The sequence below is a fragment of the Thrips palmi genome, unplaced genomic scaffold (assembly GCF_012932325.1).
Source record: "Thrips palmi isolate BJ-2018 unplaced genomic scaffold, TpBJ-2018v1 HiC_scaffold_4, whole genome shotgun sequence".
NCBI lineage: Eukaryota > Metazoa > Arthropoda > Insecta > Thysanoptera > Thripidae > Thrips > Thrips palmi.
The window spans coordinates 13,717,729-13,733,608 of NW_023144631.1; the positions used below are offsets into that span (position 1 = coordinate 13,717,729).

A 15,880-nucleotide genomic window follows, 5' to 3' on the forward strand; every position below is an offset into this window, starting at 1 on the left:
CCCTAACCCAACCTCCTTCTCCAATTCCCTCCCTCCTGCCCCCTTCTCTTCAAATCTCACTAATGATCTGTTCCTTTTATGTTTTAGGTCAATGAAATCCTTGGCAGTATGAACCAGAAGAAGCGGGTTAAGGGCTTGGACAAAGGAATGCTGGACTGGCTTGTGGCGTTTTTGCGCCCCTTCCGGGAGATGAACAGGAAGCTGGAAGGCACAAGCTATCCGACTTTGCCGTTAGTCGCACTGGCCTCAAAGGAGCTTTGTGAGCACTGCTTGCCCACGTCCACAAATGAGACCCCTTCCCCTAAGATCATATGGAAGATGGGTCGCGACCGAGATGCATGCTGGGAGACCGGGCAGCTAATCCCTCCCGAATCCGTCGCCGGGTGCAGCGGAGGACCGCCCCTTTTAAAAATTATTTGCTCCAAGATCCGTCCGAGCGGGGTTCCAGCCCGAAAGAAGTCCGTCGGGCTAGTCCGACGAAGCTCCAGAATGTTCCCAAATCGGCAACTTTACGGATGTGTCCGGAAACCGAAATGCGGGCTGGTTTCGGACTGTCCGAGTCTCGGTTCCGAAAAAAACCCGATGGCGGTAAGCCACACTGTTAGGGATTTTGTTGTAAAATAACGAGTAATTCCCTGTTAATTCCATAGGACAAATTGTTCGTAAGTTAATGAGTACAGTCGTTATAATTCGAATCTTCAACCATATTATTTTCAGGTTGGTCTTGGTTTGCCTCGACGAAAAAACGTTAAAATAGAACTAATAATGTACCTTGAAAATTTTACGACTTTCTTTGTAAATTTACGATGTTTCCTTGTTAAATTACGATTTTTCGTGGTAATTTAAGAAACTTTTGTAATTTTACGAACAATTTGTCCTACAGAATTAACAGGGAATTACTCGTTTATTTACAATCAAACTTGTAAAATTACGATAATGCTTGTAATATGACAACTTTCGTTCGTCAAATGACGACATTCTTCGTAAAATTACAGCTTTAGTTCGTAATTTTACAAGGTTAACCGTAAAAATGTGTGTAAAATTGTGAAATTTCCCTTTGTATTTAGCCAATAACGAATACGTTCGTAAAATTACGAGTTTATGTTGTAAAATTACGATGGTATTCATGTAAAATAAAGTTGTAAAAATACGACTTCCCCTTACAGTGCAGAGGCTAGCCGTATTCGAACCCTCGCTTCCCGCCTTCCTCTCTTTCTTTGCACACCAGTGCTGACGTCGGAGCCAACTGAGCTAACCCGATAGATTAGGACTGGGGGCTCCGGTGAGCCTCTTCACTGACTTTGCGCTGCGCTCTCCGCTCCGCTCCTTCCTCTGGGCGCTAGGAGGCGCGATTTTCAAGATAGAAGAGTGGGAATTTCTCAGGGGGACCTCGAATTTAAAATATTTTACGTCAAACACGTTTTCTTATGCATACCTGTATTTAAAGTTTCATGTTTCTACGGTTGTACGAAACAATTTTAATTAATTGACTGAATGCATTCTTGCAATTTTAACCACGTTCTGTGGTATATGTTTCGGCACATACTCAGAAACGACAAAAAATTGCTGTATTTCCAATAATTTTTTACCCGCCTTCGGATGATGCGCCCGTACCTGCCCGTGCTGTGCCCATCCTGTGCCCGTGCTGTGCCCTTACTGAGCCCGCACACGCCCGTGCTGTGCCCAGATATGCTCAGGCTGTGCCCGTAACGGGCGCGAAATCTCTTTGTCTGGGGAGGCCTGCCCGTCAGACCGGGCTGCGCTGCGTGGCTCCCACTGCCTACCTGGCAGGCGCTTTACCATGATTGAGAGTACCCGGTTTGTGGTTCGGCATTCCACGACGAAGAACAGCACCTCCGCCAGTGCCAGGGTGTGTGGGGTGGCCCTATAGCCACGCCGGCGCACCACTCAAGGGGGAAAATAGGGAAAAAGTGGTTTGCAGAGGCCCACGCGAATTGCTCGTTCTCCTAAACGAAGAATAATACTTTGGGTGGTTGAGCTTTTCTTTTAGATGATAAATAAAGGTAGATTTTGGAATTTTTTGAGAGATTTTAAAATATGGGTTTTTGAGATATCACACTTTAAAAGTTACACCTTTTTTGAAGTTTCAATAATTTTTTTCAAAGTTAACCCAAAAAAATATTTTTTTGTGTAATTTTTTCTCCTCTTTCCAATGGTGGTCTCGGATTTGAGATACGACGAACGGTTGCCGAGATAATTGCATTTTAGTGCACCCATGTCGTCATGTATGTGAAAAACTTCATCAGGCCGTAGTTCGGAGCCCGGTGCAGATTTCGAAAAACTGAGTTGGGGTCTTCAAATGGTACCATAAGGCCAACAATTGCCCACTATGGCGATGCCCTCCGACAAGGTGTCGGTCCGAGCCCTGTCGAGTTGGCATGGAATGACCCAACCGCGAGTGCGTTTTCCCGCGAGCCTAGTGCGTTCCTCCCGCGAATCCGACCAGGAAGGTGATTGTTCTTTGGGAAATTGACATTGTTTTGTTGACGTGACTCGCCCCGAATCCACGATGCCTCGTGTGACAAGGGCGAGGGCCAGAGCCGGGCTCTGGCCGAAGGCGCCCCGAGCGCGCCGTCCGGGGATTGGAGCGGGGGGGGATCCGAATAGAATGGATAGGGAGCCACCGCTCAGGTCCTCTCGTGAGCGGACCCGACCGACCGCCCAGCCGAGCGGCGACGCCGAAGCCGAGTGCCGAGCCGATAGCGCCGAGCGCTTCCGCTTCCGCCGCGTCACATCACATTGCGGTCCCTGCCAGGCTTGCCAGACCGGGCGCTTCGGCGCCCGCCGGGCGCTTTCGGGTCCCTCCGGGCGCCGAAAAAATGGCCTCGGGCGCCTGGGCGCCCAACGGGCGCAATGCTCCGGCCCGGGCGCGCGCCCGGGTTTTGGACACCTTCGGGTGGACGAGACCGTATCGGCAGGTCTTGAAAGTACTTCGGGCACACTTCGGGTGCGCTCGGTGCACTTCGGGCGCACTTCGGGCGCACTTCGGGTGCACTTCGGGTGCACTTCGGGTGCACTCGGTGGACTTCGGGCGCACTTCGTGTGCACTTCGGGGGCACTTGCAGCCATCGGACCTGTGCGGCCGGCCGGGCGCCTTCGGGCGCCTTCGAACGTAGGGTAAAGTGCCGAACATGGATCGGGGTACCAATCATGGATCATTTTTGTAAGCGAGCCCGTACCGCCAAACCAATCGACCAATTTAATTTTTTCAAAGTTTTTCATTTGGTCTACACATAAGACTACAAGAATCACGCACGGGGGAGCTGAACAATCTTACCGTTACCCTTACAATATGCAAGTGAAGAAGTGCCTCTGAAAAAGGGTCAGAAAACGGCCTGGTTTCAGGTTAGGTTAGGAGTCAAAATTCAAATTGTTATTACACACGATCCAATCATCAGAAATGTCTCAAAATTTTTTCGTGGCACCTTCAGAGTGTGCCCTTTTAAAATTTAGACGACCGGAAGTTATCGGACCGCCCCTGTCAAAACGCAAGGGGGGGTGATCCATGTTTGGGTCAGACCCAAATATGGATCACTAAAATCAGTAAAATTTCAAAGCCCTGTAAATTTCAAAGTATTTGTTATAAAATGTTCAGTTCTTGAGAGGCGGTTGTCTTTGTGGTCATCTTGAAGCGTATCGAAGAAAATGTGGGTCATCGCTTGTTTGAGCCGAAATACAGGACATTTCTAAACAGTGATCCATGTTTGGTAACCTTACTCTATTCGGGCGCACTCGGGCGCTTTAGCGGGCCGGGCGCGCTCGGGCGCGCTCGGGCGCCTGATCCGGGCGCGCTCGGGTCGGCCGTGTCTGGCAAGCCTGGTCCCTGCACCGGCTAGGCTACATCGTCTCAAAGTTGACTACTAAAGTTGCAAGATTGTTGTTGTTGTATTTGTTTATAATGAGTTTGAAATTCATAGTTCTTCTTCTTCTGCTTCCACTTATTAATCGAGGTAAAATTCGTCATGGTTTCTCAGATTTCAATATGGTATGTTCATTGGGTTGTAAGCGTTGATTTTTTTGTTACAGATGCTTTGCAACGTTTGTAGTCGTGACTTTAAAGATCCTTCTAATTTGAGGCGACATCTTCGGACACACACTGGCCATACGAAAATAAAGTGCGATACTTGTGTGAGGAAACCTTTTCAAGGCCTGATAATTTGAAAAAGCATCAGAAGACAGTTCACGGTTTGAGGTTAGGACGAGGGTTAGTTAGGTAGTTACATTGATCTATTAATGTCTAGGTTTTGGTAAGGTTAGTAAATCGGTGGCAATGACAAGGACTCTCGAAGTCCACATTATCTTTATGTTGGGTTAGGTTTGTTGTGTGTTCTATGTTCACGGTTTTGACAAGGACTTCTGTCCGCAGTGCTTGTGCTCAAGGTTTCAGGTTTTGACGAGGGCTTTTCAGTCCGCAGTGCCTGTATGTTTTAGTTTTAGATTTCTTTTTGACGACCATGGAGAGAGACGGAGAGGTTTTGGTAACGGTTCACCTGGAGGTTTCGGAAGTGTTGTTCAGATAAGTTTTAAAATTATCTTGTGTCTTTTGTTGTGATTCTTGTGTCTATCGTTAAATTGACAAATTCACTCATGCCTTTCTTTTATTTTTGTTCTTTCAGTGGTAACCCATCTGCACCCTCTAAAGAAAAGGAAGGAGAGTCATTTTCATGCCAGTTTTGCAGCAAGGTCTTAGGACATAAGTGAGTACCATGATTTGTAAATTTCGAACAACATGAAGCTGATAAAAATTGTAATTAATTTTACACATCTTATCTTTTTGATTTCAGAAAAAATTTGCAACGTCATGTGCGAGCTTCTCACAATGACAACATCACAATTTCACAACATCAGAATATTGACAATGGAAACTTTGTATGTCCAGCTTGTGATGTTGCTTCAAGTTCGTACATTGGACTTATTTCACATCTTGAAGAGCACCACGATTATCTGGTAAGCCCCGTTGCCATTGGGGAGCTCCCTGCGTAGTACCTAAAGCGAGGGGGCCACCACTCTCATTTCAGGCGTACACAAGATTACGGGATATTTACCAGGGATTACGCGCGAAACTTTCGAAAATTGGTTCGAAAACGTTGAAAAATAGCTCGAAAACGTTGGAAAATGACTCAAAAACGTTCAAAAATGACAGAATTTTGTCAAGGATTACGTGATTACGCCATGGATTACCAGAGATTACCAGCAAACTTGTACACAGGATTACGGGGGTGGTGGCCCCCTCGACCTAAAGGAACGTTCCTCGTTCCTGGGGGGACATTCTTGGGAAGTCTTTAGTCACGAGTTTTGTCAACCGGGCGACGCTCTAGGACAAGCGGTTCCGGAGATACGAGGACGTACCACAAGGAGTCCGTCAAAGCAACTTTTTAGTATGAGGCCAAAATCATCATCGGCCTCTGGCTGCGTTCCACTTGGGTGTCCGGGACTTTTGACTTCAGCATCGTGTTAAGGTAGTGCTAGACTACCAGGAACCCGTCAGGGGTCGCCGTCGGACCACCGGTGCGCCCAGGATGCCGACGAACGTGAGGCACGCCGGAGCGCCGTGGCTTGCCGGGTGCCTGAACGATCGTCGCCGCAGCACTGTGTACATTGTGAGAAACAGTAAGCTTATATAAACTGTTCATTTGCGACTGAAAAAGGAAGAAGTTTACTGAGTCTTTGGTGTACAGATCAGCACATGTTGCCTGCAAAAGCTTTGGTGGTTGTGACACCAAAAATACTGGCTTCAGACCGTAGACTAATCGTGGAGAAAGCGTGTTTTAAATACACTCACACTATTGACAAATCAATCACCGAATTCTGTCCGGAGGTCAGGCGCCTAAGTACGCTGTACAGAACCGAAAAGAAGCTCGGCTATTGGTCCACCCCGGCTCGGGCTCCCCCCACTCCCTTTTTTTTCCTTTGACGAGTCGAGTTTTGCCATGGAAACGGCGATTTTGACAGCGAATTTCTCAATATTGGTCGTTAACTTTTTGACGACATTTCAACATCAGAATCAGCGTTCAAAGTTCTAATAGTCTGCAAAATCTTATTAAAATCCTATAGAAAATTTCCAATATGCATAAAGGGCCACGCGAATTGAATCTCCCGCCGGCTGAACCCTGGGTATACTATAAGGCTACTTCGTGCCTAAAAATATTCGTAAAAATGTATTCAAGTCCTATTTTAAATGTCGTTTTGTCCAACTCACCCTTTCTTTCTTTTCTTTGCAGGTACAAGCTTAACAATTGGAGCAGACAGTTGCAGAAGCTGATGCACTTAAAACAGTGCAATGGCTGCAGAAAATTCACAGCTTAATTGAAGAGTGGAGTGTTAAAGCTCTTTCCAATTACTGCTGAAGTTGACTCACCACCCCGTGATGATATGGAGGCAATTATCAAAACTGCTGCCAACATGTCGGACAAGGACAATTTTAAGGTCCCTGATGAAGTTTTCACACGCATTGAAACCATGTGGAGAAGTGAGGCAGCAAATGCCTTTATTGACATGGTGGCCCAAAAAATGGTTTTAGAAAACAAACCTTGAGAGGAGCTAAATCTAGATGCTAATCGCATTTTCAAGAAAGTGTGGCGCCTCATGAAATCTGAATTTGCAAAGCAAGTTGAGGTAGGTTTGGTCCCAATTTCCAACTTAGCAAAACTGCCATTTTTATATGAAAAGGAGACAATACGTTGTCATTTACCTTTATCCTTTGTTTTTCTTCATTGTACCCGAAATTGGCTGCTGTAGCTTAAGAGATTTTAGCTACTCCTGCTGCTAGTGCTCCGTGCGAAACTGTTTTCAGTGATGCGAACAATCTGGGCTCTGACAGAACGTCCTCAATGGCAGGCGAGACCACCAATGACTTTTTATCGCTCCGCAATTTCTCGAGAAGAGAGAACCCAACTGAGGCTATGAAGAAGGCAGCGGACTCAGACTCTGATTATTCTTCCAGTTCAGAAGAATCGGAATCGGAAGCAGAGTTGCTTGATGACCCCGTAAACAAAACTACTATCAAAAGTAGTACTGTCGTACTACCATTTCGGAGCTATGTACCTCCCAAAATGTAGTACTGAAGTAGTACCTTATGAAACAAAAAAGGCATCCGAAAGTAGTATTGCCGTGCTACATTTTAGGACGTCTTTTTTGGGAGCACTTCGGGACGTCGGAAACGGTGGGTCTTCGAGAGGTCTTTCGGAGGTCCCCCACCACCCGTCGCAGCGCCCTGCGGCCATGTCGTTCCGAAGGTGACCGCTAGAGCGCACACCTTTGTCGTAGTTCGATGGCCTGCCGCTAGGGTGCGCCACTGTTCCGGATTTTAAATGCGTATAGGAATGTGAATGTGACACAGATTAACTGTTAGGAAAAAATGTAGTATTTATTCACTGACCTTTTTAAATTAAAAAATCAAACGATAGGACTTGTTACGAACAACAGAAAATATGGAGACATAAATGGTGGACAGGACTCAAAAACAAAATATTTAAAAGAAGAATCTCAGTTGGACTGAAAAGAAAATACAGCAACCATAAGTGTAACACCCCTTGATTAAAAATTAACCAAAATGACTGAAAGAAATTCAATTAGCACTGATTCCAAGGTGTCATGCTTACTTTGCTCTGTCGTAGGATATTCAGCGAATTTGACACTGCAGCACAGGAGTCAGTTCTTGTCCCACATGTAATTGCATAGTGGTGCAGGTTATCGTTCCAGAATCACGGGCAACTCCAGTGGGTCAAGGTGTCCGCAAAGAGCCTATTTCTCAAACATTAAATTAGAAGACGAACAAAATAAACACTTTGACAATAAGAGTATCAAAGTAACAGAGTATTGTAGGTTAACTTACACCGACACTTTCTGATTTGGATTGAAAGACGAAAGCCTGCACCAGGCTTTGAAGTATTCTTCTTATTAGTGCAGCTAAGAACTGAATATCTTCGCGCTTGGTTTCGTTTCTTTGGAGAAATGAATTTCCTATAGTTGACAGAAAAATGAATAGAAGTAAGGATCGGACGCCACAAGCACAGTGCGCGCCAAAGTGCGCCGAGTGTCGTCCGCACAACAGGTGAGCATCGCGTGCGGCCCGAGGCGCGCTCAAGCGGCGGGCGCTGGCAACACATCGTCCGATAGCGCGCTCCAGCGGGCACACTCGGAACTACATGGCCGCAGGACGCTGCGACGGGTGGTGGGGGACCTCCCAAAGACCTACCGTTTCGGACGTCCCGAAGTGCTCCGAGAACCGACTACTTTGGGACGAGCGACCAGGGCACGCTCTGGCGGCGAACGCTGGCACCACACACTGCGTCCCCGTGCGACGTACGAGAGAGCTTCATTTGTAGTACGTTTAGGGAGGTCCCGAAGAGCTCCCAAAACCGACTTCTTCGGGACGTCCGAAAGACGTCGGATTCCAGACATGTAGTTGTATTGTTTACGGGGGAATAATTTGATAGATAATTCAATTTGAATTGAGAACATAAAATCATGTTGCAAGAAATGTTATTTTTTTTTAAGTTTAAGGGAGTACCGTAAACCGGGGTAACTTGAGACAGCAAGGGTAACTTGAAACACTTCTGCTTTTCCACCTTTTCGGAGCTGCTACCTGGCTCGGCAAGGCTGTCTCCCTGCTGCCGCCCATGAGCCTTGAGGACACGGTCACGGACTATGGGTGCCACCATTCCGTCATCGCGGACACTGTCGACGAAGCTGCAGGTCGTGCGAGTGACGAGGAAGACAATGACGACGTGGACGACCCGGCCGAAGTTACAGCTCGATCAGCGTCGGCTTTGTCTAACAAGTGTGTAAACTAATTTTTTTTTACATTTATCTCTAGTTGTTGAACTGGCTGAAGCAAACGACGTGTTCGTGCTTTTGGAGTGGGCGCGGGGGGGATGCCATTGGCGTTGGCTTGAGCGAACACGCGCGCGCGCCCATCACACGCACCCCTGAAGAGTAGGCAACTCATGCTGCAGCAGATACTCCTTTTACAATATAATCATAAATGTGCAGGTTCAGATATGTCCTTTTGCCAATTTTTTCAACGGAGTCACTTAGACTACGGTATTCAATTTCCCAATGAAAATTTTAACAAAACTGGGTGAAGTTCAGCTACACCCTCTTGCCATGCTCATTTTATTTGTTAACCTTGAGAAATTCAGTGAGGTGATATGATGAGAAGCATTCTCACTGCAATGTCAGTGGTAAGTTTACTTGCCACGAATTTGGCAATTTGCCCCGCCGGATTTAACCCACAGGTAGTAAAAACCTTTGATGTTCAATTGTAAGAAAACGGCGAGCCATACGAGCACTCCCGAGACGTCAAAGTAAAGTCCAAAGACCATATAATATGATAAAATTTTAGTCATGGGACTGACCTTGACGGCATGGTACGATAAGTACATGGATATACGAGATAAAGATGCAGCTTTTGCCTATTTTTGATGGTACTCAAACTTCGTGAAGCAACTACAGCCAAACGGTTTGACCTCTTACCTTGGCGATTTGGAATTATCATTTTTAACTGATTATCTTCCTCTGCTAGGCGGGCCTATGAGTTATCTTTACTCAAACCCAGTGAAAATCGAAGTGTCCGGAATTACCCCGTGTCCGGAATTACCCCACTCTCCCTTAAATGAAGTTGGTTCCCCAATGTCGCTCCCGTCTTCATCTCCATCTCCAACGCCGCCGCTTTCACCATCTCCGTCCAGCAGCATGTTTCGGTCGCCTTCTCCTTCTCCCTTGTAAGTGAAATTTTTATTGGCTGAGCGATAGCGAAGCCTGTTACTCCAGTGGGGTTGAAAAATTTTTCCTGTCTGTCTGTCTGTCTGTCTGTGTGTGTACACTACTCCTCCTGAACGGCTCGGCCGATCTGGCTGAGATTTTGCAGGCTTATTAGGTATGTTCTTGGCTCGGCACACGCGAAATTTCACCATCCTAGCTCAACTGGTTCAGTTTTTATAGCCGAAAAACACCTAAAAAACGGCGAAAAATCGAGTTTTCTGCAGGTAGATCACCTCTGTCTTGAAGAAAGGGGGGTCTGGGGGGCGGAGCCCCCCAGCTTCGTCAAGTTAAAAAGTGACAAGCGTCAAGATCGTGTTATCTGTAGATGAAGCAACTCTATCTTGAATTAAGGGGGGTCTGGGGGGCGGAGTTCCCCAGCATGCAACACGTAGGAAGTAACCGACGATGGATAAGCCAATGCCTGCCGAAGGCAGGCTAGCGCCGCAGGCCAAGGTAGGTACGCCAGGCGCGGATTGGAGGAACAGGCCGCGAGACATCGCGAAGCCTGTTACGACAAGACGCGGTCTGGCGTAAACCTACCTTGTTTAAAATATTGCATAGTTTTACTCTAACGTTGGCTGCACGGAAATAAGCGCTATTGTATCTTAATTCAACGTTAAAACAAAATTTTGTTGTTTTCGACTCAGCCTTTATGCACTTTCTCTTGAAATCATGCGTTTTTTCTTTGATTTACAGGAAATCTCAGAAACGAACTCACTAAACCTCCATCAGTGAATTCAGGGCTCCAGATACCAAGTCAGTGGAAAGACTGTACATGCATGTAGCTTACTTCATTGGTACCACTAACTTGCCTTTGAGTACAGTGGAGAAAAAGGATTCACTCGCTTGTGCAATGCCCGGCGGCCTGGATACAACCCACCAGGCAGGAAGGCACTCACCAATAATCACATTCCCAAACTGTACCTGTCCACGAAGGAAAACATCGAAAGGATGCTGGTGGGGGCAAAATGGATAGCCCTTTCATCAGATGCATGGACTTCAGTGGCCGACGATTCATACTTGGCTCTAAGTGCACACTTCATCAATGGAGAGTGGAAGCTCTTGGCAGCCACTCTCAACTGCAGGTAAACTGTGACAGACCTTCCCCGCTTTAAGTATTAACTTATTTTTATTTTTTCAATTATTTTATTTTTTTTTTTCTTTGAAATTTCAGAATATTTCTAGCCGACCATACCGGTTTAAATAACAGAGACTGGTTTAAGGATACACTTAGAGAATGGAATATTGAAATGGGCAAAGTTGTCTCTGTCTCAATAGACAATGGTGACAACATTCGACTGGCTGTCGACCTGCTTTCGAAGCCGAGTGTACGCTGCATCGGGCACACACTGCAAACCGGAATCACGGACATTGATGTTCTGCCGCGGGCCGGACCTTCGACTGGCCAATTTGGGTCTGATGCGAGGGCCGAAGGCCCGAGGAAAGGCCGCCGGCAGGCCAAGCTGGGCCGGCCCCCTGTCGAACCGAGTTGCCGGCGCAGCGAAGCGGAGCTGGCAACTCGGTTCGACGGAAGGGCGGGCTCTAGCTTGTTTCTGTTTCAGACCATCAAGAACAGGCTTGGACCATGCTACATTCCAGCTGGAGGTGAGCCAACTGGAGGACCCACCATCGAAGAAGCCTACCAGAGGACAGCCCCTCGGAGTTGAACCAACTGGAGGACAGGCCTCGCTTGCGGTGCCTGGTGCAGTAAGTTCGCATCACATTTTACCTGTTCTGTCAGTATTGTAATGTGTAGCACTAACTCCATTTTTCAGTCTGTTTTTAAGCGTTTGGGACCAAGGCTTCAGACAGCTAAACGCACCGGGGGTCGGCCTAAGACTCCTGATCATCCTTGTGTCAGACGCACTGGACCCCACCACCCCCTCCCCCTTCCGGTGGTAGGACCACCAAGTGTGAGTATTCATGCATAAATTCATCTTAACTTTTTAAAAGAATTTATTTCTAGTCGTCCTTCAGTCACCGAAATGTCAGGTGCTGTTTAGTGTTTTCATCATTAAAGTAGTACATCAGTTACAAACAAAGTATTAAAAAAGTTCCCCATTTGATCCATATCGATAGAAAATCATGCGCTGAAGTCAGTGTTACCAAACAAAATGCTCCTTCCTGAACTCGTTTCTGAGATAAATGCAGTCAAAGTTGGGATTTTTAACATGGGTCTTATGGGGAATGGGTCTAAAAAATATGCTAACGTTTACTTTTGGCACATAAGGAGTAATAAGAAGGCAATGAAAAACTATAGTTAGATAAAAAACACTACATAGAATCAAAATCCTTCCAGAAAAACGGGGGTCCCTGTCCATAGATGAGAACTACAGAACAAAGAATGTCCGAAAAATGCCCTCTTTTGGGTCAAAACGCGACTTTGGCCGTTTTCATAGTTGAATTGGTCAAAACCCTGTAGGGTTACATCAAAATTGCATATAACTTAAAACAGAGTTTGGAGCTTTATCTGTAACTTGATGCAAAGCTCAGAGCATTACGACAAATTTCAATTTCAAAAATTTTTGGCGGGAAGCCCTAGCTGATGTACTACTTTAAGCTGACATAGTTCTCATTCATCTAATTTAGTAGCATTAGTTTTGGTGTGTTGCTCTCATGAACTTTGGCTTATAAGCTTCCATTTTGGGTTCGTGTTTTGTCATGTTCTATGTCATGAAACTTATCCTTTTGTACCCTCAATGGTTTCAGCTGGAAGATTCCGACAGTAGCTCCTCAAAGGACAGCAACAACAGCTCCATCTGCCAGGATGTTGAGGATGTAAGTACTCGTGTATTTTATTCATATCTCCATCATATAGTTGCGCACAAAAGTTTCAGGGTCTGGTGCTATAAAAAGGCGGAAACAAGCCCCTCAGGCTCATAACGTTCCGAAGACTCGTCAGAGAAAGACGGACTCAAACCCAGATTACTTTACCTAGGAAAAAAAATGGCATTCATGCATGCTGCTTCTTCAGAGTGCCTTCGATCTGAGCTGGATCTGTGGATCATTCCACCCAGTCAGGCAGCACTTGAATCAACTCATTGGGTTCCTTACAAACCCTTGACCACATTAGATTCCTCGAACAAGGTCGAATTTTCCATACCTGGAGTACATTGACCCCGCCCACACATTACTTTACATCGAAGCCAAAATTGTAAAGGCAGATGGCACAGGTATCGTTGCAAACGATCAGAATGATGCAGCCCCTGTCAATTATCCCCTACACGCTCTTTGGAGCCAAGTCGATGTGAGGCTCAATCAAAAAGTCACAAGTCATTCAAGCATAACCTACGCTTACCGAGCTTACATTGAGTCCCTCATGAATTATGACGCCTCGGCTAAAAAGTCCCACATGACACAACGCATGTGGTACGAGGACACACCTGGCCATTTCGATTCACTCGATGGACGAGAAAACCTTGGACTGGCCTGGCGGCGATCTCGCACGTCAAACAGTCGTCAATTTGAACTACCCTAGACTCCGACGAAGTCCCGGCCCATAGGCCTCGATACGACCCCGACCCGGCCCCGACCCGGCCCAGACCCGGCCCAGACCCGGCAAAGACCCGGCCCAGACCGGGCCGGGTCTCGGCCGGGTCGGGGCCGGGTCGGGGCCGGGGTCGTATCGGGGCCTATGGGCCGGGACTTCGTCGGAGTCTAGGGTAATGGGTCCTCTTCACATTGATTTCTTCAATCAAGACCATTTGTTGCTGAACAATGTGGAAATGCGCATAAAGCTCATTCGCAACCGAGATGCCTTTACTCTCATGTCTACGGCTGGTACAGAGCGCATCAAACTTTTAGACGCGACTCTTTACATTAGAAAAGTAGCCATTTCACCTTCCGTCATGCTGGGTCACGCCCAGGCCTTAGAAAACGCTCCTGCCAAATACCCTGTAAACAGAGTGGACATCAAAACAGTCACCATCACACAGGGACTGCGGGACAAAAATTTGGACAATCTTTCTATGAACCAGCTCCCTCAAAGAATCATAATTGGCTTCGTAGACAACCGAGCCTTCAATGGTGATTACGCTCGGAATGGTTTTAATTTCCAACATTTTAATATCAATTACCTGAGTCTCATGGTGGACGATCACCCCGTCCCCTCGCAACCCCCGACCCCCGACTTTACCAACGGGCTGCACATAGAATGCTACAAACACCCTTTTCTGTGGCACAGGCCTTCACTGGAAGGACGAGGGCAACAATATCAACTACTCTGATTACCCCGGAGGGAACTCTCTCTTCTGTTTTGATTTGTCTCCTGACCTTTCGGCCAGCGTGACCACTTCAAATGCTACACACACTTCTGTGTTTATGACCTGCATGGTGCCCCTTCAACTTCAGGCCTCCACCATCCACGGTATTTCTCTTTTTCTCTTGACGTGCTTCAAAACTAATCCCTCATTTACCAGTCCTCGAGCTGCTTACACGGCAAAAACAGTGTCTGAATTTCCCAGGCACATCCCGTACTTCAAGGGTTGCGGCCTGGGTAGCGCTCTGGCACTGTCTTAACAGTGTAGGAGAGAAAAACGTCGTAAATATTGTTTTATTTCTCAATTTCAGGGGGACACGGTAAGGGAAAATTCTTGCCCATCTTCTACACGGCACAGCAGGCCCAAACGCGTAACTTATGAAAGTGAGACCCCAGAGCTGACCACAGCTACTCACGAGGAGCTGGAAACTTCCATCAACGATCTGAAACCTACTCAAATTAGAGTCCAGGATAGACTGGTAAAAATAATTCGTCGTTTTACCCATTATGTGAAATATACGTAACTTCCCGTCTGATTCAAATTTTGAGTTTAATTTTACTTTTAACAGGATGTGGTGATCATTCACACTCTCTCACCGTGCATGGTAGACGGTAAGATCTGTTCAGTTCTAGCCGGCACATCGTCATCCAGATGCCACGTGTGTGGAGCAGTTCCTTCCAAAATGAATAATATTGAAAAGGTTTCAGCAAGAACACCTAATAGAGAAGTTTTTAAATTTGGTCTATCCCCACTCCACTGTCGCATAAGGTGCGTACTTACATAAATAACATTTTGTTTTATTTTGAATAAGACCTAAATCACTAAAAATTGTCTCTGCAGGTGCTTGGAGATGGTATTGCATGTCGCATACAGGCAGGAAGTTGGCAAATGGAGAATCAGATCCAAAGAGGACAAGGACACCGTTACTGAACGGAAGAAGCAGATCCAAGATGAGGCCTAAGCTGAGATGGGGCTCAAGTTTGATTTTGTCTAACAGGGTCATGGCACTACCAATGACGGCAATACCGCACGAAGGTTTTTCCGGGACCCCGCGAAGGCAGCAAAAACCATTGGGGTGGATCTCAGTCTGATTTCAAGACTTGGGCTCATCTTGGAGGTATCAAAACCATACTACTTTATTTCGCAACAGTGTGCATGGCGGACTTCCCTTGGAGCATACCTGGCAAACAAACGTTGGAGTATGCCTCCGCGTGCCTCAGTACGCTGTTTACAGGCAGGACTGTGCCTCAAGGAAGAGTGTGTCTACCAGGCGTGCTCCAGGTAGTGTGTGTCTCGAAGCATGCTCAATGTGGATCGCGCCTTGCAAACTGCACTGAGAATCCAAACGCAACGAATATAGCGTCGATTGGGGCAATGCGTTTGCATTGCACTTAAAGTGCAATGCTTACCCATTCCCATGCATTGGCATAAGACAGTTTCGGGATGCATTGCGCGTATGGTGTGATCTCATTGCATTGCACCTTACGTGCTACATTCATAGCGTCTGAAATCTCAGTGTGTTGACTTTCCGGTGCAAGGCAACATTATTTCAGTGTCCCTTTTATTGAAACTTCACCTTTCCTCCTCATAGGTTATATCATGTGGCTATGCAATAAATATTGATGAATTTGGAAAATATTGCCTGGAAACAGCGCACTTGTACGTAGGTCAATACAGCTGGTATTACATGCCTCAGGCTGTGCGCAAGTTGCTTATTCATGGCGCGGATGTGATTGCCGAGTTGCCCCTCCCTGTAGGCTCTGTAAGTGAAGAGGCTCAAGAGAGCCGGAACAAAGACATTCGGAGGAGACAACCACACACGAAAATGTTCAAGG

At 46.6% G+C, this 15,880-nt stretch overlaps 1 protein-coding gene across 1 annotated transcript; it reads left to right on the forward strand.

Annotated features, from left to right (window-relative positions):
- Nucleotides 1-4,061: 4,061 nt before the first annotated feature.
- LOC117649895 lies at nucleotides 4,062-6,555 on the forward strand. The gene is made up of 3 exons (XM_034393079.1): nucleotides 4,062-4,718; nucleotides 4,806-4,968; nucleotides 6,334-6,555. The coding sequence occupies exons 1-3, from the start codon at nucleotides 4,609-4,611 to the stop codon at nucleotides 6,553-6,555; spliced, it is 495 nt and encodes a 164-aa protein (XP_034248970.1). The 5' UTR covers nucleotides 4,062-4,608.
- Nucleotides 6,556-15,880: the final 9,325 nt, after the last annotated feature.

What these genes read in the sequence shown, in the direction of transcription:
- LOC117649895 (XM_034393079.1), top strand. Translation starts at nt 4,609, where the DNA reads ATGCCTTTCTTTTATTTTTGTTCTTTCAGTGGTAACCCATCTGCACCC. An exon ending in AGCAAGGTCTTAGGACATAA is followed by an intron (nt 4,719 to 4,805) that starts GTGAGTACCATG and finishes TTTTGATTTCAG; the next exon opens with AAAAAATTTGCAACGTCATG. An exon ending in AAGAGCACCACGATTATCTG is followed by an intron (nt 4,969 to 6,333) that starts GTAAGCCCCGTT and finishes GCTTAATTGAAG; the next exon opens with AGTGGAGTGTTAAAGCTCTT.